The following is a 24,248-nucleotide window of genomic DNA, read 5'->3' as shown; positions in this document are numbered from 1 at the left end:
AAATTAAGAAATTTCTAAGTTCAGTATTTCAAGTGTAAAAGAAATTTCAAATTAAGAAAACTGTAAAGCCGAGAAGAAATTTCTTAATTTGAAATTTCTTTTTTTAAGGATTTTTATTGGTTAAAGTTATTGTTTTTTAATTATTCAAGTGTAAAAAAAAAACCGAGTTAATTGAAAGCTGCAAAATTGCGATTAACGAGTATTTATTGGTTTAAGTGCACATTTATAGTCTCATGTATATGCGTTTGCCTTATTTTTGCATTTTAAAAAAAATATTTTGTGATATATTTAGGGCTTGTTTGGCCATGGAAATTGTGAGTGTTTGAAAAATATAGTTTTTGTTTTCAAAACAACTGAAAAACTTGAAAAATACACTTTGAGTAAGTTTAAGTGTCTATCTGATCACCTTATAAGTTTATATGCCTATCTTACAAAACATGTCAAGTTTAAGGGTCCATCTAGATATTAAGCCTATCCTTTTTCATCCGATATCATTTAAAGTTTCTCTAACTATATAATATGTCACACTGGGTTATTCTTAACCCTCCCCCTCTTACAAAGACTACCTATTAAGTATTATTACGATCAAAGCAGTCCATATTATTCATTGTATAGCAATTTATTCGTTATTATTCAATAATTACTACTACAATATATCACTACCGTATAAATAATATCTATAATATTAAAATCTCGTATGATTAGGTGTAAACTAAGGAGTGAAATTAAGATTTTTTTGTATCAATTTGTTTATCTTACTTTCCTTTTTAGTCTATTTAAAAAAAAATAGCACTTTCTATATTTAATATTAACTCTTTATACCCAACTTCCTACCCGACATAAACCATCCTACCCGACATATTTAAGATCATAAAATTTTAAGAATATATTACTATATTAAATTATATTTTTTAGTTTAAGATTACAAGATTCAATTTTTCTTTCTTAAATTACGTGCGGAGCTAAACTAAGATAAAATAAATTAAATATTCTTTGTGGGTGGCAAAAAGGTCACACTTCTTCCGTTCATAATAAATGGTGTTTTAGGCTTTTCATTTTATTTTAAAATAAGTGTTGTTTTAGGATTTCAAGAAGAAATTGTTCTTATTCTTCCAAAATTATCCTTATTAACATAATAAAAAATCATTAAGTAGTTTTTCTAGGAAAGAGACAATTTAAAAAGAGATAAAATTTAATTAGAAATAGATTAGTAAAAACACTAATAATTTTTAGGAGTGAGCCATTTATTAACGTATGCATAAGCTAAAAACACCGCGTATTATGAACGGAGTGAGTAATTGACATGTCTATCTTCTGCTCTTTGTTAAAAAAAATTGCAGTTGCGTCCATGAATTAGAAATTAACAATCAGAATTTATTTCCCACACGTAAGCTTTGAGCTATAAAATGAGCATTTCCCTATCATCTTCTCACTTTGCTCTTCCATTTTCATATTTTTATTTTCAGGACATTACTATAAAAAATGCATAAATTGTTTGCAGTAAGTTCTTTGAAATCTGCTTTATTCAGAACCAAGAATAAACAACCACAATTTGCTGATCTTACAACTTCCTTACTCTTCGATGATACACAGAAACGGGTCAATTTTTAATAGAATATAGTAATCCACTAATCCCCCACATCAACTTGCAACTTTACACAGGCTATTGAATTCATATATTATTCATTGAGTCACAATTTATTCGTTTTTTAATAAAATATAGTAATTGTTAAGATATACTGTCATTTATCTTATAAAAATAATCTCTATATGATCTGTTCAGTTCAATTTATGTGAAGGTATTGCCTCTTGAGAAGTCAAACAATTCAAACCTTTTAAAGTATTTTGAACATTAACTATTTTGACTCACAATATTATTTTTAAATATGTAAATTTTATCTAAAAAGATTTGAAAAACCTGCACTCGTATTCTTAATCAAACGTAAGTGTTTTGACCCTCGTGCTCCCGCATTCCATCACATAAATTGACACTGGGGGAGTATTATTTCTTCCATATCTTCTAGTCTTGGTCGACACAGTTACCCGATACTTGTTGCTAGTGAGAGGTGGCATGTATCACGTAAAATTAGTCGAGATGCATGCAAGCCGACACAGACACTATAATTATATATAAAAAAAAATAAAAAAAAAATCTCGTATGATTGGGTGCTAAATCAAAGAGTGAAATTAATATTTTTGTGGGGCAAAAATTGGTCATGACTCATGATTGACGTGTCTATCTTCCAACATTTTTGTTTAAAATTGCAATTGCGTCCATGAATTAGAAGCTACAACAGCACCCTTACTTTTATTTCTACACGTAACATGTACCTATAAAATGAGCATTCCCCAATCATTTTCTCACTTTGCTCTTCCATTTTCAACAAAATAAATAAAAATAAAAATATTGGTATATTAATTATTATTATTATTACCATATAAGAAATGCATAAATTGTTTGCAGTAAGGTCTTTGAAATCTGCTTTATTCAGAATCAACAATCAACAACCACAATTTGCTAAGTTTACAACTTCTTTACTGTTTGATGATACACAAAAACAGGTCAATTTTTTCATTTCTTATTATCAATTATTTACACTTTAGTCCCATCATAATTTAACTATTTTTAGGCTAGCAATTAACCCATCTGTTAATTTTTTTATTTTTTTTTATATCAATGAAGTTTACAATTATTTGCATGTAATTATAGTTGTGAATCAAATCATAATTAATATTTACTTCAATTTCTTCTATACCCATTTAATTGGATTGTTTTTACAGTTTTTATCAACCTATTACAATCAGTGTTCTTCTTTATTTATTAAAAGTGTTCATTGTAATTTTAGCTATTTTTAGGCTAGCTATTAACCTAGTAAAGAAAAACTGTTTTTTTTTTTTTTTTGGTTATGTATATAAATGAAGTTATAATTTTTTGCATGTTGATATAGTTGCTAATATAGTTATTTAGTAAAAAGGCTCTTTATAATTTAAGTATTTTTAGGGTAGCTATTAACCTAGTAGTACAATTTTCTATATTTGGGTTAGGTAAATAAATTTGCCTATTAATAGGTTTTAGCACTGAGTTTGGTAACTTCTGGTTTTGTGACTTAGTTTGTGAAAGTATTTGTTTTAGGTAATTAATTCTGAATTTAGTAGTCTTCTTGCAGATTTTAGTGAAGACCTTTTTTTTTTTTTTTTTCATTTTGGGGGCCTTTGTAGCAATTTTGATTTTTTTTTTCTTTGATCTCTGTTACTCTTGGTTTGCATAGTGATATGTGATGCTCTAGAATGTGGAATGATTTATGAAATGATGTTATCGACTATCAAGTTGTATGGATGATTCGTTGTGTTTTTATTTCAAGACGTTTCTACTTTTGTGCCACTATCTAAGTAGGCGTTTGGCGATGAAAATCAAATATTTTTCACTTTATTTGGTATTTTGGAGTTGGAGTTGAAGATAGAGTTGTGTTTGGTTATAGTTTTTGCAAAGAATATTTGGTTGTATTTGGAATTTCCATGGCCAAACGTTGATTTCCAAATAAAGTGAAAACGTTTTCAGGAAAAAAGTGAAATTTTTTTATGGCCAAACGGGCGGCGACTATTGCTCCCCCTGTGAAAAAAAGGTTGGCTTTAGCATTGATTTTTTTTCCCATTTCTCTTAAGCTAGTATGGAGTATGTTTTACTTCAAGGCAATATTTTTAATTGTATCACATGTGAATGCATTCTGTTTGTGAAATGCACTATGGCAGTTCTCTAACTCTTCCATTTGTAAATTTACAGTTTAAAGAAAGTGTGGCACAATTTGCTCAAGAAAATATTGCCCCCCATGCTGAAAAAATAGATAAAACGAATTATTTCCCTCAGGTATGTGCTATATTCGCTCTTTTTGTCTGAAGTGTTCTATGAACACAAAAACTGGCATTTAAACCTCTGTTCTTGTCATATCAGGATGTTAATTTGTGGAAATTAATGGGAGATTTTAATCTCCACGGTATTACAGTGCCAGGTAAGCCTTTGATCATAGTCTTTTTGTTGATTTTGATGTGGGCCAAGCTAGCCATGAAATGACCTGGACTTTACTGGGAATTAACTGTCACTTGTCAGTTCTTTTATTTCATGTAACTTGATCAACTTGTCCATGCTCTGGGGAAAGGTGATATTGATATAATCATTATAGTAAAAAATATAGGAAATGGATTTGCCCTTGAATTGAATTTATGAGGCAGTCTCATTGGCGTGCATCTAATAGGATCTGAACCTACTAATTCACCAATTATGAATGGGATGCTTTAACCATTCGCCATGGTGGAAAATGGTTGAAGATAGTATGATGCCAGTCAATTGAATGTGTACAAAAAAGCTGTTGTAAAAATTTGTGTTTGTTCCGTCATTGATCAATCTAGCACTGAATCACTACTGAGAATAAGGCTTTCATCGGTTACCAATGTAATTGGAAATTTCAAACTAGATTAGGGTACAGTGTTTTAGTGATCATGAGCTTCAATATGCTTAAAATCTGTGAGAGGAGTTAGGTTCACGTAAAATAAGCTGAATCTCCTGATGTCTTGATACGGCTTCAATCAGGATAGTTTTCCAATCACGTATCTTGTGGGAATTGATTTTGATTTGTTCACTTATGTTAGACAAAGGACTCTATCTTACTCTCTTTGGGTAGCAGAAGCATATAGCTAATAGTATGCGTCATATCTCTAAAGGGATACTGTTTTCCTTTTGACGTAGGAAATTGGTATCCCATATGTTTTGAGAGTTCCTTTCCTTTCTTTTCCCGGTTTTAACATTTAAGCAGTACAGGACTTTCAGATCTTCTTCTTCCTTTAGCTATGAAATGCCTTTATAGACTGGAATTTGCCAACTGACAGACCCAAAAGTTTTTTGTCTGAGATTGCTTTTTTTTTTTTTGTCTGTGTAGAGGAATATGGAGGACTTGGCCTTGGTTATCTGTATCACTGCATAGCCATGGAAGAGATTAGTCGAGCATCGGGGTCAGTTGGCCTATCTTATGGTGCCCACACGAACCTATGCATTAATCAGTTGGTAACTGTTTTACAACTCAAGTTATATATAGGCAGTCTCTTCGTGCTGAGTGCCTAATAATTAACAAATACTGATGATTTTGTAGGTTAGAAATGGAACCCATGAGCAGAAGCAAAAGTATCTACCAAAGGTTTTCTTCCACCATCACATTTTGTTTCCAGTTGTATATTTACATTTCCTTCCAGCTACTATGTTTTTTCCAGTATAGGTGATTGACATCTGTGATCTTCAATAGACTACCCTTCAATATTAAATGAACCAAAAATCACGTCATCTCTTTCAGAAAATCATCTGATTATTGGAAGAGGAAATTATTCATGTCACAAAATTCTCCGTTATATTATTTGTGTTTTATCATTGAGCTTACTCCTGTCCTACACAAATCCTATCAAATTTATCGGTTCCGACATGCTATTATCAGCACAATTTTTGGAGTCTCATGAAAGTTCTTTTTAATTTTTTATTCCTTTACGTTATCATGATTCACCAAAATATAACTCATAAGTGCTTCAAATCTTTGCTGGTGGATCCATAGTCTAGATTTATTGACAGTGTTGGAATTGGTGGTTTATCAGCAAAAAAACAGATGTTGGAGTGAGTAAAATTTTTGCCCAAGGTAGGCCATAGTTATACGCACTCAACAACTTCACATAGTAATGGCACAAGCGTGATTAGTGAAGAACTGGGTATGTGAATAAACTAACTTACCAAAGCTTCAAATACTTAGTATATAATTTCTTACAAGTCATCAACAGCATCCACAACTTAGTTGGGTTTTCTCTAAAGATTTTCTGAACTGGATTATATAATTAGGATCAGCTCAAATGATAAATGGCAGAAATCACGTGACACCAAATGAATAACACCAATAAATTACAGTTATGAACTCTAAGACTTTTTAATCTAGCACCTTATATGGATCTATAACTTAGAACACCGGGAAAGATGTGGGCTTCGAGTTATAGAGGACATTTATTCATTTGGTTGGAAATAAATTTAGTAGAGTAATCTTCCCTTTAAGAAGTTGTACTAAGAGCAAGTTGAGCTTTCTTTTGCTCAAATATAGCCCAAACTTATTCCGGCTTTCACTTGGTCCCATTTGCCCTTGCTCAAGGGTTTGGCTTTAAATGTAGGGGTGCAACAAAAGTGGAGCATTATTTTAGCATCTGTGTTCTGTTGATGTGATCCCTTTTTAAAATAAAGTGTCTGAATGGCTAACATTTGTGGCTAACTCTGTTATGACTTGATTGGTGCAGCTAATCAGTGGTGAGCATGTGGGGGCTCTAGCTATGAGTGAACCTAATGGTAACTACTGTTAATTCAATTTCAATTTTATGTCTCTCATTATCATATTATTTTTGGATGCTAATTCTCCATTTCCTTTTTCTTTGAGCGGAAAGTTGGTCCGGTGTTACGAGTGAGGAAAAGGCTCGTGATTTTATGTGTTGTAGTGTCACTAAATAGTTCTGTTTTCATGGTTCAGCTGGGTCAGATGTTGTTGGCATGAAGTGCAAAGCTGAACGTGTTGAGGGTGGTTATGTTCTGAATGGAAATAAAATGTGGTGCACAAATGGTCCAACGGCTCAGACATTGGTACTTCTTTTAATGTTTCTCTCCTTAATTTTATTCGGTTTGTCTGTTGATCAGCTAAATAGAGATAGCTTGTAAAAGCTTTTCTACAGAATCACTTATCCAGATTTGATTATTGACTGTTGATTTTGTAAGACAGACTGTCTAGTTTCTTTCGAGCAGCACATCTGCAATCACAGCAGCAATGGATAATTTGTTTACAATGTTTAAGGGCCAATAACTTGTTCCAACATTACTTAAAAACTAAATTGTTGTCAACGAATTTAATTGGATTAGTTATTGAAAAGTTGCTTCTGAAACATACTAATTATGCACCTGCAAAAGTCTATATACTCTTCACTTTTACAAAATTTTCTCGTCTTCGCTGTTAAACTTGGCTTTATAAATAGCCATTTGCCATTTTCACACATCCTTTTGGCCAATTGTTATCTTTGTTTAGTTGGAATTTTTATTTCTGGTCTTATTCTGAATGGGAATTCAATTTTAAGGTTCATTTATGAAAATCTATTTCTGGATCAGGTTATTTATGCAAAGACAGATGTCTCAGCTGGTTCAAAAGGAATCACAGCATTCCTTATCGAGAAGGGAATGAAAGGGTACGCACCCTGTACTGATATTACTTGGAAGAAATGAAAAATGAGAGAAAATACTTACTCTTTACTATTTTTCTTGCAAATAGTAAAGTATGGTGTAATTATAATAAAAATACTAGATATCCCAATGAGCTCGAAACATGCTTATTCTTCTTATTAACTGAATATGCAGATTCTCTACCGCCCAGAAATTAGACAAACTTGGGATGCGAGGAAGTGATACGTATGTACATCTTGCCCGAGTGTTTCTCTGTTTGGATTTACATTTTGCATTACTATGCTGAAGGTAGCCTAATAAATTTTCTCTTAACCGTAGATGTGAGCTTGTGTTCGAGAACTGTTTTGTTCCTGAAGAAAATGTTCTGGGTCAAATAGGAAAAGGTAGGAATTCTGTTTTGTCCTAAATATCTTGCCTTATTTTGGTCCATCACTAATGTAACACCTTACTTCCATTTTCGGTATTGAAAGCAAAATACTGAGAGACCTTACCTAACTGAGCAAGTATTTGAGAATCCGAGAAAAGCAGGGTAAACACTTGAAAGGGGTGATCTGATGAGCTACTGAAGTTTTCAAGCAAAGCGAAAGCAGGATTTGTCTAATTCTTGTTTTTAATATGGCTTATGCTAAAGAAGGTTTAACCTTAGAGTTGCACAATATTTGTCTAAATTTTTATGTATAGGTATAACCAAACTCAGTGTTACACCAGACCTAGTATAAGTATAACCAACATTAGTAAGCTTTAACCCAAACTAGCTGGTAATGTGTATGCGGATTCTTTTGCATCTACTCGTTTTATTTCAATTTACGGGACACTCTTTCTATTTTGGAATGTTTCAAAATGTTCAAAACCATTTCATTTCTATCAATATTCCAAATTTCCCAGAATCCAATTATTCAAATTTAAACTTTGATATGATATTTTCTTTTATCAAACTAACTTTTCTACTAATACTTTACTAATATCATCCACTATTAATATATATGTAAGTCAAAATGAACACCTTAAACTTTTTGCCTAGTCAAACACCATCATATAGATTAAACGGAAAAGGCTCAATGCCATCGAACTATCGGGAATGGCTCATTTATGCCACTCATCAATAGTTTGGCTCATTTATGTCATCAAACTATTGGAAATGGTTCATTTATGCCACTCATCAATAGTTTGGATCATTTATGCCATCACCGTTACCAAAATGACTCATTCATGCAATTTTTCATTAACGCCGGTTTTATAATACCAGATATGACACGTGGCCTCGAATTAGAGGTCTATGTCGTTTAATTAAACCAGCCCAATTTTAAATACCAAATTAATAAAAAATTCGACCCATACACCCTACCCACCCACAACCATAATCTAGTTGGAGGCCACGTATAATATCTGGTATTGTAAAACCGGCGTTAATGAAAAAAGGCATGGATGAGTCATTTTGGTAACGGGCGATGACATAAATGAGTCAAACTATTGATGAGTGGCATAAATGAGCCATTTCTGATAGTTCAATGGCATAAATGAGCCAAACTATTGACGAGTGGCATAAATGAGCCATTTCCGATAGTTCGATGGCATAGTTTAGCCTTTTCCGTAGATTAAAATGGGAGTATTTGTTTTCTTCGTTAAGTCTGCATAGATTGTAGGCTTTTGCAATGACTTCCGTTGAAGTTATTTTTGGTTCCTAGTCCCTTTTGTAATACTTCAATCATCATAATGTCACACTTGAGGTATATGAGGAGTGAAATTTTGGTATAAGCTAAGTGAGACAACACTGGTACTACAGTCAAACTTCTCTATAATAGCCATCCTCTATAACAATTACTATAATCGCCAAGTTTTTCTTGGAACCTATTTTTCATATTATGTTATATTATATGTTTTATCTAACAAGATTTCCCTATAGTAGCCAAAAAATATCAAGTCAAACTACGCTATTATAGAGAGGTTTGATTGCATCTCTCTCACAAAAAAGCTTTTTTTACTGCTTCAGGAGTTTATGTTCTGATGTCCGGGCTTGATTTGGAAAGACTCGTTTTGGCGTCTGGTCCTGTTGGAATTATGCAAGCTTGTCTCGATGTTGTTCTTCCCTATATTAGACAACGAGAACAATTTGGGCGGCCGATTGGAGAATTTCAATTTGTACAGGTGCTTAACTGCCTTCTGGACAATTATATCTATAGTTGCTGTTCCTTGTTTGTCAAAATTCTAAAATTATCTTGCCTATTGACCTGAAAACATAGGGAAAAGTTGCTGACATGTACACGTCTTTGCAATCCTCAAGGTCTGTTGTTCGTTCTTGTCATACATATTATTTTATTTTGTTGGCTGATCGGATCAATAATATCATGTGCTTTTTCTTTTTCATGGTTCACAACAGATCTTATCTCTATTCAGTTGCAAGGGAATGTGACAGCGGGACGATCAGTACGAAGGTCCTTGCACTAGAAATTTGCGTTTGTTTTCTTCTTGATGTAGTTTTTTAACTTTAAAAAAGCTAAAACATCCTTTCCCTTTGAACTTAACATGCGTTCACTTATGTTTGTTTAGGATTGTGCTGGTGTTATACTCTCCGCTGCTGAAAGAGCAACCCAAGTTGCTCTTCAGGTGAGAAACTTTATTCCTTTCTGCTAATTAAATCTTCACCCATAGGTAGAGGCGGAGTTAGGATTTTAAGTTTATGGGCTCTGAATTCTAGAAACGATAGCTTACTAGGTTCTGGATAAATTATTTATACATATTAAGTGTATTTTTAAATACAAATACAGATTCTGGCCGAAGCTACTTGGTTCTGGCAAACCCGTAGACAAGCTTATAGCTTCGTCCCTACCCATAGGCAGTCAGTTCATATGTGTCACCCTTAGTTTGTAACTTCTGTTATTTCTTATTGGTTCAATAATATACTGAAAAGGATAGTCACTTCTTGAAAAATCCGCTAGCAGACAGCGGAGTCTTCACAAATATCTTTGTTGTCTTATTCTGGTAATGTCAATATGTTTTAGTGGATTTGAAGGCACAAAAGCTTCTAGCATTTAGTAGGAATGATGACAGGGTAGAGGAACAGAGCCAATATCCACCGAGTTTCGGAGGGAATGTCTCGGTTATCAAAAATTTAGTAGGAAAGGTGATATGCTTATGAGAAGTAGGAAAGGTGATATGCTTATGAGATTGTTGCGCGTGATGCAGGCTATTCAGTGCCTTGGAGGAAATGGCTACGTGAATGAGTACCCGACTGGACGTCTTCTTCGAGATGCCAAACTGTATGAGATTGGAGCAGGCACAAGCGAGATCAGAAGAATGATAATAGGCCGTGAACTCTTTAAAGAACAATGACATCGATGTGTAGATGCTTTCTCGAGCTCGTAGAGAAAATAGCGGCACAAATTGACCCTCCCCCTTCCCCGCTTTTTTTTTCATTTGGAACAAAAGAAAAAAATAAGTTATTCCCTTTAGTTTTGTGTATGAACAATGTATTAATTTGTCCATTGGGGAAGAAAGCCATTATTTCAAGTGTACTCCCACTTGCAGTCTGAGAAATGTGGATGGCATTTTGGAAAAACTTGCTCTAAAACGGTGCATGCACTTAGTTATAACCATCATAGATTGTTTTCTACTGAAAATTGAATCCTTGACAAGCTCTGAATTCTATTTTTCAAGGATTTAATTTTCAGTAGCTTGAAAACAATCTAGGATTCCTTGACTAGCTCTGCATTTAATTTTTGTGACGAGCTCTAGAAATTCTAGAAATGGTGCAAAGTACTATAACAACATACCTAGTATGATTCTACCAAATGGGGTCTGGGGAGGGTAGAGTGTACATAGATTTTATCCCTACTTTGTGAAGGTAGTGATGTTGTTTTCGATATAGATTTTATCCCTACTTTGTGAAGGTAGTGATGTTGTTTTCGATATATCTTCGGCTCAAAGTACTAAACAATCAAATAACAATTTGTAGCAAAGTACTATTTTTTTTGTTTGGAAAATAAAGAATTTTGTTTAGTTTTTTCTTTCTTTGTTTTTCAATGAGATTCATAGGGTCGGTCATAGAGTCGGTCCCAAATTATTTGGATTAAGATAAGGCGCAATTACGTTGTTTTATAATCGACACCGAACTTATTATGATTATAGCCTAATTATGTTGTTTGGCAGCAGAGAATTGTAATGGGGATAACCTATGAAAATTAGTTTTTAGTGCTTTTATAGCTGGAGTGCCAATAAAAAATCCATGGGGTTGTTATTGCTGATCCACTTCATTAAAATATTCAAATAAAAAGGCTACATATTTGTGGTGTTTTATATAGTACCTATTGCCACTACCAGTCCAATCTAGGTAGGCATTAGATGGCACTAACAAGTAACAACCAACGCTTTTCCCCTCAAAAAGTAATTGGAAAAACACCATTTTCATTAAGTATGCTGGTTTTAAAAAAAACTGATTGTATGAAGTTTTAAACTAGAAAGATAATGTTTTTCTTCTTTTATCTTTTTAGTGTCATTGTTGGTGATATTTGCAATGTACTTATGTACATCACAACAATGATACTTTAGAAAGAATCTTCAAATAAAGACTCGAATAGCTCACTATCCTTAAGAAAATTCAGACTGGATGCCAAAATTGACATTCTTTATTTGTCCTCTTAGATATATTCTTCTTTTTGCGCGGATTGCCCTTCCTTTGGGGTGGTCTTTAATTTTTGTCCTTCAAATTAATGGTTTTAAGTTTTGCCCTTTGCCTAACACCCCAAGATTATGGGTTCGAACTTCGAACCCCAACTCAGTAAAAAAAAAAAAATTGTCAAAGCAGAATTTCTGCCTGAAGGGCAAAATTTAAAGACCACCATTTTGAGGGGTAAAAATTAAAGACCACCCCAGCGAAGGGCAATCCTGCAAATTGCCCGGATATACTAGCTCACCATATCTCATGATTCAAACAAATATTGCACAAGTTGAAATTATAGGATGTACTAACACCATCATATCACCTCTTTATCTTTTAACAAATGAGAAGTCATGGAAAATATTACTTCAATATTAAAATGCTCCAAACTCCAACAAAAATAACCCACATTCCTTCTCAATTCATTGATATCTCATAGCGAATGAAAAAACCGTTCATCCTGGATTCTCTTCCTCAAGAAATGTCTATCACTTGACCCCTATTCATTCGGTCAAAGTCTCCACTTTGGCAGAATTGCCATACATTTTATAGAAAAAGGCTTGATAAAAAAGAAAAAACAAAAAGAGTTTTCGACCAGTGTATATCGAGAGCCATGGCCTCCCTGCTCAAATTCCGACATTCCCCAACGACTTGCTGAAATTAACGCTGAAGACATAACTTGAGTTGGGGGGGGGCAGAGTAGGGGTATTCATACAGTGTTCAATATTATACATAGTGAAGCATAACCAGAATTTAGAGTTATAATGGCTTATGAGTCACCACATACTTTTATCCCTTACAAGCTCCCATTGTAGTTGAAAACATACTTCCAAGTTCCAAAATAACTTGCATGTTGACTAGAGGGACAACAATTTATTTAACATAAACAACATCTAGTAGGTAGAGTAGTATTATCACATATATCACTTAACATAACAAAGCATGACCATTCATAGATAATCAGCTTTTATTCAAATCCTGATTACAGTTGGAGAAGAATCAGGCTGGCCAACTGATGAAGACTTTGAGACATCCATAACTGCTGGTGCCTCCTCCAAACAACTTTGAGTGTCATCACTGATCCCTTCAATAGTCATTTTCTCCACTTCTTCTTGAGTGTATATGTGGATCTTAGATACTACCTCACAGAACTCACTGCAAAAAATCATTTAGAAGGTACCCGAGTCACTAATACGCGAATCGGCCTATCAAGGGAAACTTTACTTTTTCCCCCTCTGCTTGGCAGAAGTTGCAAAATAACAAGTTCTAATTTAGGGTGTTTGGTATGAAGGAAAATGTTTTCCGGGAAGATAAGTGTTTTTTTTTTTTCCACTTATTTTCTTGTGTTTGGAAAGTAGAAAATATTATCCCAAAAGCTTTTGAACATAATCTAGTCAAACACTATTGGGGGGGGGGGGGGGGGGGGGGGGGGAGGTGTGAAGGAGACAATCAGTATCGAAGAAAAGTAAAAGGAAACTCGGATTCTGTTGGAGGTTAGCGGAATATCCATATCTCGAGAAGTTAATCAGAAGCAAAACTTGTGTGGTTCTCACGATTCATATGCATTAATCAATCAAAACTAATATTTTTTGAAAATAGCATCAAACAATTGAGACAGCGACGAGAACTCAAATGCATGAAAAGGGACTTACTGCCACGGATCGTCTCCGACAACCATCATGTCATTCTCACTGTCGGTATACAAGATTCGCCACCCCTTGTTGGGATCTCTTAAGAGGTCTTCCATGTTGAAAAGCCTTTCCAACTCAACCAACAAGTCGTCATAGCCATTTAATCTTGAGAGATCGAGGGCGCGTCCAACCAAACTGCCTTGTTTGTGAACCTACACCATTTTATTAATTATTAGCAATAGAGTCTAAAGTGGAAAAAAGTTCCAATCGGCTACATGCACTTATCGAAGCTTACCTTTGTACAGCTCCTCTTACCAGAACTCTGTGAGCTAGGAGTAGATGGTTCTTTTGTCAAGGAAAAGCCAAACAGTTTACATGAAGCCTGTGCATTTAAGGAGTCACCGTTCTCATTCTTGAAATGGGGCTCGGGAATAGACACTTTAGACATCTCGAGCGGCCTCTGCTCATTTCCAAACTTCGGCATCCCGCCTTCTTCCCTCCTAACCACATTTTGGATTGAATTCTGATTCAAGGTAGGATTTTCTCTTTGGAAATTAGTAATGTACGAGTGCACCACAGGATCTTGTCCGGCTCTATACATAGCATTGTAAGGTAAAAACATATTCCTTGCCCCTTCAGAAGCGAGAGGATAGAAATTGGCTTTCGGCCTCTGATACGTGCCAAAAACATTGCAACCAAATTCAGATTTTCCCCAAGCACCAAAGTTAACATCACTTTTTCCAGTAAGGGATCTTAACGAGCAAATTTCTTGACCTTGCAAGACCTTTGGAAACCTATTGGATTCCAGAAAGCCTGTGTAGGTAGTTGGAGGCTGAGTTTTCACAAAGTCACCAACAATTATGTTCTCTATACCATTCGGCATGAGATTGTGATTGTGATTGTGATTGTGACGAGCTACACTTTGCAGCTCGAAATCCAGTGGGCGGACTGTTTTATCACATCCATAGGGAGGTGATATCAGACCTAAATTTTCTTGACCTTGCAAGACCTTGGAGGATCTTACCGACTCCTCAAAATCTAAAAGAGCACTCCCTCCTGACAAAATAACAAAAAGGGAAAAGAAAGAGAACTTTAGTGAAATCACGACATAATGATAACATATTACAAACTTTGTTTAGAAAAGTTGGATAAATACCAGCAGAATGGCTGTCCAGTACTAATGGTGCCTGCTGACTAGTCCGAAGTTTCTTCAGTCTTGGAGAGGACTGAATGCTCAGTGGTGGTAAGGAAACTGAAGAATCAATTTCCCAAGGAGAAACCCGTTCTTGATGATTACTCATTATATCATCATCCCATCTGACCTATTAAAGTTGATGGCATAGGCACTTACATCAAAAAGTTTACAAGTTGCTTAATGGCCACTATACTTATTGTAACAGTTTTGGTTGCGTAGAATATAGCTCAAGATATGCAAAACATGAATGTCATGGTGATATAGCAAACTTTATCAGTCTTGACAAGAAAAATCTATTGAGCATCTTACCACACCTGAGCATTTAGCAGTTTCTAACTATAGTTACCGCCGACAAGAGAAAAATTTATCAGGCATTACCGCATTATTCATGTTATCGTCAATTTTTATGACCTTTTAATTCAATAAAACCAAAGAACATACGATCCTGATTCCTGAGTGTCCTTTAAGTGTTCCTAGTGGTATTCAACCAGCAGATTTATGTGTTAGTTTGTTACAAGACCCCTAATTAAATCTGATCTAAGTCTTGATAAAGAGGATACAACTAACAAGGTAACACAGCCACAAAATTCAAGAACATAAAGGGTGGGTTTGGAGCCCGTTTGGATTTGGCTTATAAGTTGCTTATAAGCTGTTTTCAGCTTTTTTTAGTGTTTGGCTGGCCAGCTTAAAGTCATTTTGTGCTTAAAATAAGCTCAAAAAAATAATTGGGCCCATTTGACTTAGCTTATCTGAAGCAGCTTATAAGCTGAAAACAGCTTTTCAGCTTATAAGCCAAAAAAAATAAGTTAGACTACCCCAACTTATTTTTTTTAGCTTATAAGCTGTTTGCAGCTTATAGGCATAAGCCCATCCAAACAGGCTCTTGGTATAGAGGAAAACATTTTTCAGAAAATATATTTCTAATGTAGAATGTTTGGTTGGTCAAAAATTGTGGGAAAAATTTCCTATAGGAAAATGACTACAAGTTCCATACTCCTCCACGTCCTCCACCCCCCCCCCCCCCCCCCAATCCCCTATAGTGTTTAAATAGATTATATATAAATACTTTTGGGACAATATTTTCTACTTATCGAAGACCAGAATATAAAAAATAAAAACAACTTATTTACCAGGAAAAGATATTCCTTCGTACCAAACACGCCTAAAGGCTTTTGCAAATAGCAAGGAAGCATGACAGTCACCCTAAGATAATTAGAGGAACAAGTTCCAACTTATTCAAAAACATGAAGTGATAGGTTGAGCGTAACAACTTCAAAAAGACAACAGAATGATAACTATATGCTAGGAGTACCATCAAGCATCTCCATTTTGAGTTGGGCCATCTAAAGGGATCCATATCACTTATCCCAGTCACTACGCCGCTGTACCTGCATGCAGTGGTGGAAAGTTTTTATTACAACAGAAACCTTCTGCATGGAAAAGCATACTCTTTGATTTGGTAAGGATATAAGTACCTTCTTTCAGGTGAATCATCCAAATCAAATCTCATTTTAAATCTTGTCCCAATAGGAATCCGACTGCTGATGGCTTTCACGTACTTTTGGTAAGGTACAACAAAATCAGCATGACTTGCCCTACATTATAAGAAAACTTAATGATCTACATAGCATAACAAAAGCAATAAATATCCAGAAAATTCATGATACGAACTGCAGCAAGCTGCAAAAGTGAACTATAGAATAAACATCACACTTTGATATTAGACTTTTTCGTCCATCGGATTATTTTCTTAAATATCACGTATAATTCTTTGTTGTTCCTTAATCCTTGGGAAATAAACGGTTTCATAATCAGGACAAAACTCTGCTTGAAACACACATGAATTGAAGGAAGCAGTAGAAAGAATGCTTTTTCACATCTTCTTAATTGAATCAACCCTTCCATATTGTCAACGGTTTTACCTATTGATATTAATTCTTAAGTCTGAATTTTCAGAGGTCAAAGAAAGACACAAAAGTAAACAATTTAACCAAAAGGAAACAGCTGCATTTCATAAATTCCAGAGAATAACGAGCTACACCATTAGATATTCTAAAGAAGCATAGTTATATACAAGATAGGATAGAGATATTTCACTAGTGGATTTAGTGCAAGATTTTCACCAACTCAAGATCGTCTTTTATTCCTTTGATTGCTTTAGATGCTAAACATGGAAAAACGAACCAGCAGCGTAGACTAGTTGCTTTCATAGGATTGATCTACTAGGAAAACCTACTACATACGAGCCACTAGAGCATACATGCACCACATTTGCATAGAAAGACATACACATCTGAATCACTCAGTCTAAAAGAACGAGTCTAACTTGTCTCTCAACTAATATTTTTCATCTGACACTCTCTCAACTAATATTTTTCATCTGACACCTGAAATTCAGAATCAGAGGATTATTAGTTGGAAGGTGATTAACACTTTAACAAACAGAAAGATCACTGCATAGATAGATTTTGGATCAAAATACTTGGGTACTCTTTTTTGTTACATCACATTTTGTTCTGCAGCTGATGCCACATAACTGAAAGGAAGTCACTAGTTGCGCCTCAATCTAGGAACAATTGACAAAAAGAATAAAGGTAGATTATGATAGAGCCAAATTTACTAAAACAACACAATAATTTTTAGCAATGACTATAATCACTGATGTTGCACTGTTATCTCACTTATACCGTCGTCGCCACTGAATACTTACTTCAAGAAATTAAAATAAAATTTAACACTAACCCATACTTCATTCTGAGATGACCTTTTCAAGTAATTACAAACATCTAAGCGGCAACATGATTACAAGTAGTACCACCCAGAATCAGCTTAGTTTAGATTTTTCAAAAGCACCTCTATGTTAAATAAAGTTAATATAATATTCTTCCTGGATTGAAACTTCATGACATCAACACTAGTTTAGTTCCCAAGTTTGACAGTAAGCAGTACGACTTTACTCCTACAGCAACTGTTTCCTTAAAGCTAAGCATATCTTCTAATAATACTGATCTTGCCTTCAAGCTAAGCAAATCTGCTTATGCCTTCATGAATTAAATGCAATTAAAATCTAAGGCGCGTGTATCAAATCTCATTAACATCATACAGCCCCAAAATAGTGAAAGATGTATGGACGTGGGATATTGCCACATATTTTACCATGTAAATAGGGAAAAAACTAAACAGAGAATCGTAGATATTTAGCGACATACCTTGGGCTATAGAAGACATGGAATGTGCTCTTCGCTGATACAGCAGTAGCAACTGACGAAAGTACATCAGAACCAGGATATTGACTTTTGATTATCGATTCAGGAAGTCTATTTCTAGGTCTAGCAGCTCTTCTTATTCCCAGTCTGAGATCTCCACCTTCTCCCCTACAAAGATCGTTGAACTACTTGAATAAAACAAAAAATATTGCGACTGAACAAGCTTCAAAAGTTGAATAGCAGATCAATTAAAATCTTGGCATTCACGTCCTAACTGGTCATTATGACATACTGAAACCCTAGGAGTTGGACCTAATGATTTTGCTAGCTTACCAGCACAATGAGTTGATTTTTTCATGTTGTTCATTTTCCATCCTCATTCTCTTTTCAAGCTCATTGGCAAAGAGCTCTAGTACCTGAATTCCTTAAAGGGTCGTTTGGTTGCTGGTTAGAGTTATGCAGGGATTAGTTATGTAGGGTTTAGTTATTCCATCTTCCATGCAGCATAAAATAATACATAGATTCCCTCATAACTTATACATGTTTTAGTTATGCGGGATCGTAAGCTGGTAACCAAACACCGCACTTGGTGTAATTAGCTTTATACATAGCAACTATAATTAATGCTACCAAACATGGTGTGTAATTAACTTTATACATAGCAACTATAATTAATGCTACCAAACATGGTACTAGTTGCGCTGGTTTTAATACATGAATAATTCCCTTCCTAACCAGCAACCAAACGACCCCTAAAAGTAACCACTCTGAGAATATCATTGAGTCAAGATATGTATACCTCAAGAAGAGAACTGCGTCCCCCGAGACAAGATTCTTTTGGCTGACAAAAATGCTCCATCCAGTAGTGAGCAGATGTCGCCTTGGCTGGCCTGAAAGAAAAGCATCAAGTCATAAATATCTCGGACCGAGCAAGTATCTAAATGTTTAAGTCAATACCTCTATAAATGTGACGAAATTTCCAGTCTACTCCATGCAGATCCTTGGCAATCAGCTCCTGAGAGGGCCTTTGTTCTTTATAATCCTACATTTAATAATGTTGCACGAAGTTAGAAGCAAATTTACCAGACAATTACAAGCAATTAGCTAACAATCTCGGAGTCATACCAGAGGGGGAAAACAGTCTTCAGCTGCTCGACGGGGAACTGAAAAGCCACCATGGGTACTGGTATCGGAAGCAGTAAGCGTTTTACAGAACATGTGAGAAGCTGATTTCCCTGGATTAACTCCATTCCCTTCCTCATCCGTCCCCGAATCTTCATGTTCTTTCCCTTCTAAGGTTATAGCCACTGACTGGAAAGTACAATGAAATCACGGAAAACTCAGTCTAGCTCATTGTAAAAACTAAAAACAAATACCAATTCAAGTAGAAAATACTGAAAAATCCCCTTACAGTGGAACAAAATATCAAAGCCGTTTGACCATGACAATTATTCATTTTTTTTTCCAGAATAATTTTCACTTTATTTCAAAATCAGTATTTGGTTGTAAGATTTCCAAATCCAACCTGGAGTTCGGATTCCAAATTGGGAGAAGTGTTTCCAACTCCGCCTTCATAAATTCCAAATAAAGTGCTTTATTCTATCCTTTGCAAAAAGTATAACCAAACACAACTCCATCCTCAACTCCAACTTCATAAATTCCAAATAAAGTGAAAAATATTTCGAATCAACGGCCAAACGCCTACTAAAAACAAAGACCAATGCAAGTAGAAAGAACTGAAAAAGGCCGCTTACAGTGGAACCAGGTAAATAAATGACCAAAAACAGCAGCTAAACGCGCTAAGGTTAACACCTTAAACTCAAAAATTGAACATAGAAATGTAAAAGATCAATATTAAACATATCCTGAAGAACTCAGTCTAGCTCAATGTAAAAAATTACACCAAAAACAAAGACCAATACAAGTAGAAAGAACTGGAAAAGGCCCCTTACAGTGGAACAGATAAATAAATGAACAAAAACAGCAGCTAAACACACTAAAGTTAACACCTTTACCCAAAAATTGAACATAGAACAGTAAAAGTACTCAGTCTATTTCAATGTAAAAGAAAATTACACTAAAAGCAAAGACCAATTCAAGTAGAAAGAACTGAAACAGACCCCTTAAAGTGAAACAAGATAAATAAATGAACAAAAACAGCAGCTAAACACTCTAAAGTTAACACCTTTACTCAAAATTTGAACCTAAAACAGCAAGACATCAAGATTGAACATGTAAACAATAACTGGTCTTACCTCTGGAAGAGGTAGAAGAGTGAGCTGTGTATAAACCTCATCATTTTCCTTATTTGCCTGTTTTACACAAAGAGAAACATATTATAAGTACTTACTAGAAACTTTAATCTAAAAAGGGGCAAAAAATTAAGTCCTTACAAGCAACTGAACATCCTCAACTCTACAGAAGATCTGAGGGTGAAGACCAAAAGTTGGGAAATCAATCTTGATAGGTGGAAATGGAGAGGATGAAGCAGCTTCCTCCACGTGTCCTTGAGGGAAATAAACCACTGCATTTCCTTTCTTGGGTAAACTAGTTAAAGGACCAGCACAAGCATGCCAAAGTTCCATGTAAATTGAAGAAGGAACAGGTAAAGAAGATGAAGATGCATTTGATGAACATGAAGAAGTAGTGGTGGACGAATTGACATTAACACAACAACCCCCTTTCTCACATTCACCATTACAACATGCATTCAGATCAATTTCCATGAAAAAAAAATGGTTCTTTTTTTTTTTTTTGTTCTCAGTTTAGCATTACACTAACAAAACACAACAACAAGAAAAGGGGTAATAGAAAATTGAGAAATGAAGCCAAATATCAAGATTGAACATAAAACAACCCAAAAAAAGGTTCTTTTTTTTTCTTTTTAGTTTAGCATTACACCAATAAAGCACAACAACAAGAAAAGGGGCAATAGAAAATTGAAAATGAAGTCAAATAACAAGATTGAACATAAAACACCCCAAAAAAAGGTTCTTTTTTTTTGGTTATCAATTTAGCATTACAACAACAAACAAAGCAACAGGGAAAAAGCAAATTAAAAGTTGAGAAGATGGTAGTCAAGTGTTTGCCACAAAGCTGGGAAATACTAATAAGGGGGGGGGGGGGGTTGTCTTTAAAGCAAGAAGAGGAAAATAAACTGAACAGAACCAAGAAATGCTACAATATTTTAAGAAAAGGGGTTGTCTTTAAAGCAAGAACAAGAAAAGAAATTGAAGAGAAAAGACCAAGAAAGTCATGTTTATGAAAGGCTTAAAAGTAGAGGGTATCAAATAATAACAAGAAATTCAAAGTATGATTTGTGCCCCATTTGCAGTTCTGAGAAGAGGGAGCAGAAGACATAGACAAATGCTAAGGTTGCTACAGAAGCAAAAGTAGAAAAAGGCCAATGTAGCTTAGTGCCCTTTTGGACTCAAAACACTGTTTTTTTTTTTTTTAAACTTTTTTTTGTTTTTTGAGAAACTAAGATAGACCCAACACTGTGTTGAGTGGAGGGGACAGGTTAAAGACAGTACAGAACCCACACATCTTCATCAACCATTTTTCTTTAGTCTTTTGCTTTGCATTGCCTTTTTCTCTTTGTTTTTTCCCTTTTAAAGTATATATGTGGAGCATAATCACAGTATTGATTCTTTTTTTTTTTTAATTCCATTTTTACTTAATTTTTTTCATGTAATTGTTAATTTTGGAAGGGAAGGATAAATTTTTTGTCCTATAATTAGTTGTGGGGGAAAATCTATAGTCAAACTGAGAATCGCAGCCGAATTTTGCTAAAGAGTTTGACACTTTGTTGTTTTTTCTAAAATGTATAGACGATTTGGAAACGGCCAGCCGAGAATTTAGATGAAATGAAGCTCTACCATGAGTCTAGGTATGGATAATTTTAAGGGCTTCTTTATTTTCATTGAAGCAATTAACAATGATTTTGGAGTTAATTGCGAGTTTACGAGCTTGATTAATGTAGAGCGCATCCAAAAGAATAGAACCATTAAACGTCCAAGATGATCTGATGTCAAGAAGTTGAGAACAGTCTCTCAACCAGTCCGTAATTTGTTGAATAATAGCAGCCAATTGAGATATTGGGTTTTCTAATTTATTGTTGTTGCCTTCCCTCCAGAGTTCCCAAATGGAAAAAATAGTAAGCATAGACGTGGCTACATGAGGTCATGGGTTCAAGCCAAGGATATAGTCTCTTATAGATAGAGGTGGAGCCATAATTTGAAGTTTGTGGATTCTGAACTTGACAATTAATTCATAGCTAGGTTTTGTTACTAGGTTCACAATTGAGTATTTATACATATTTAATAGATTTCTTAACAAGAATACGGGATCTAAGCACAAGTTACTGGGTTTGTTTGACATCGTTCCTAATATTCCACCTCTGCCCCCGCTGACAGAGGTGTAAGGTAAGAATGCACTCATAAAACCAAATATGGTCCAGCCTTCGCCGGCAGAGGCGAATGTAGAGTATCAGTAGCGGATTTATTGACCCCAATTCTTTTAACGCAAAGCTTAAATTTATTTGTAAAAATTAGTAGATAGTATATTTGAACTCATAGCTTCAAAAATATAATGAATTTAATATTAAAAATCTCAGAGATTAAATTCATAAAACGTAAATTTGGATCCCTATTTGTTCCTTACATTCCGCACATAATGAGTTTAGTGCACAAGATTGCCCATAATAATAGTTAAATTTGAAAAGAAAAAAAAAATCTAACTCAGTATAAGGTGAGGCCCCCCATTCCCATCCCACCAAGACAAAAGGGGAGTTTCCCATTGAATGCAAACAAATGCAGCTTTTAACTTCCAAAAAAACTTGAAAAGGAAAAAAGAAAAGAAAACATTTATAGGTGAACATTAGCAAGTAGCACTACCTTTTTTTGGTCACTGAATTTAATTATGCTTCTTGCCTTACCAATCTTTCTTGGTGAGTGGAATTAAAAGATACCCCCAACATGTATTTATCATTTTTCCTGAAAAAAGATAAACAAGTACCTGTTCTGTATATTGTTTATTAGTTGGAATACCTCCTTTAAAACTCATGGGCTATTTTTTCTTTTCTTTTTTCTCTTTAACACTCATGAGCTCAAAAGTTTTTTGTCTTTCTGAGTTTAATACACTGATAAGTGCAACAAATTCAATCAAACTAATTTAAATATAATATTGTCACAAGTTCTGGCCTTTTGTTTTTCTTTCAGTTATCCCTTGTTATGCTCTAAGTTAGCAGATTTTTTAGTAAGTACAGAATACTGTATTAACAGGACTAAATAATAAAGATTTACATATTGTTCCTTTTCTCATATTTTAATCTAAACATTCTTTATTGTGTTGCAGATCACTATATACTATCTAAAGGCTATTTTATATATTGTGCATATTTAATTTCGGAAACAAACTTTCTATAATTCTGTCCAATAAATGTAACATATGGAATACTATTTTTGTCCCATATGTTACATTTTATTGGACATAAATTAAAAAATTGAGTTAACCATTTGGTATTTTTGAACTCTAACTTGATTAGAATTGAAACATAATAATAATAGTTGTTGTGTTCCTTCGATTTTTGAAACTCATAAGCTCAATTAATCTAAATTCATGCACACAAACTCATTAAAGAATTAAAATATTCCTTATAAAAAAGCTCTTTATTTTTAAACTTGCACTCAGAACTTATAATTAATTATATATAAAGAATTTCAACCATCGCACTATAATCTAAGATGGTAATGGAATAATAACTAAACTTTGTTGCGTCAATGTACATTATAAGCTATGGGTTAAGTCAAATTTAATAATTTTGGCTCAAATCTTATATATATGATCGAACTTAGAGCCTGTTTGGATGGACTTAAAAAAAACAGTTTATAAGCTGGAAACAGCTTATAAGCCAAAAAAAGAATAAGTTGGGATAGGCCAACTTATTTTTTTTGGCTTATAAGTTATTTTCAGCTTATAAGTTGTTTTAGATAAGCTAAGCCAAATGGACCCAATTATTTTTTTGAGCTTATTTTAAGCACAAAATGGTTTTAAGCTGGCCAGTCAAACACTCAAAAAAACTGAAAACAGCTTATAAGCAACTTATAAGCCAATCCAAACGGGCTCTTAATTACTCCAACGCTTAGTTTGTTTAATGGTCCTAAATTTATAAAACTTAAATGTTGGACCCAATATGAAAGTGACATCCACCGGCAAGGAAGTTGGTGCACCTCCGGTCAATTGCGAAGCCAAAAATTTTAACGAGGGAATTCAAAAAGTTCAAACTTGTGATCTTAAGTAATTTTTAACCGTCTTAATAACTATA

At 34.4% G+C, this 24,248-nt stretch overlaps 2 protein-coding genes across 2 annotated transcripts; one reads left to right on the top strand and one right to left on the bottom strand.

Moving 5' to 3' along the window:
* The first annotated feature begins 2,362 nt into the window (after positions 1–2,362).
* On the top strand, positions 2,363–10,749 carry LOC132600439 (isovaleryl-CoA dehydrogenase, mitochondrial). The gene is made up of 15 exons (XM_060313613.1): positions 2,363–2,562; positions 3,782–3,865; positions 3,950–4,007; positions 4,932–5,056; positions 5,142–5,186; positions 6,313–6,361; positions 6,540–6,649; positions 7,166–7,242; positions 7,412–7,462; positions 7,556–7,620; positions 9,228–9,382; positions 9,478–9,518; positions 9,615–9,669; positions 9,785–9,841; positions 10,421–10,749. The coding sequence occupies exons 1-15, from the start codon at positions 2,446–2,448 to the stop codon at positions 10,565–10,567; spliced, it is 1,236 nt and encodes a 411-aa protein (XP_060169596.1). The 5' UTR covers positions 2,363–2,445; the 3' UTR covers positions 10,568–10,749.
* A 1,848-nt stretch (positions 10,750–12,597) lies between these two features.
* Positions 12,598–21,421, bottom strand: LOC132600438 (auxin response factor 4). Its single transcript, XM_060313612.1, has 12 exons — positions 20,317–21,421; positions 20,179–20,235; positions 19,049–19,234; positions 18,881–18,965; positions 18,723–18,813; positions 17,927–18,091; positions 16,193–16,312; positions 16,030–16,105; positions 14,679–14,844; positions 13,818–14,578; positions 13,544–13,734; positions 12,598–13,046 (listed from the first exon to the last, which is right to left on the bottom strand). Exons 1-12 carry the CDS (start codon positions 20,647–20,649, stop codon positions 12,863–12,865), a joined length of 2,415 nt encoding a protein of 804 aa, XP_060169595.1. The 5' UTR covers positions 20,650–21,421; the 3' UTR covers positions 12,598–12,862.
* Positions 21,422–24,248: the final 2,827 nt, after the last annotated feature.

The sequence above is a fragment of the Lycium barbarum genome, chromosome 6, assembly GCF_019175385.1.
Source record: "Lycium barbarum isolate Lr01 chromosome 6, ASM1917538v2, whole genome shotgun sequence".
Taxonomy (NCBI): Eukaryota; Viridiplantae; Streptophyta; class Magnoliopsida; order Solanales; family Solanaceae; genus Lycium; species Lycium barbarum.
The sequence above is the reverse complement of the archived record's forward strand: the minus strand, read 5'-3'. Positions and strand labels throughout refer to the sequence as shown.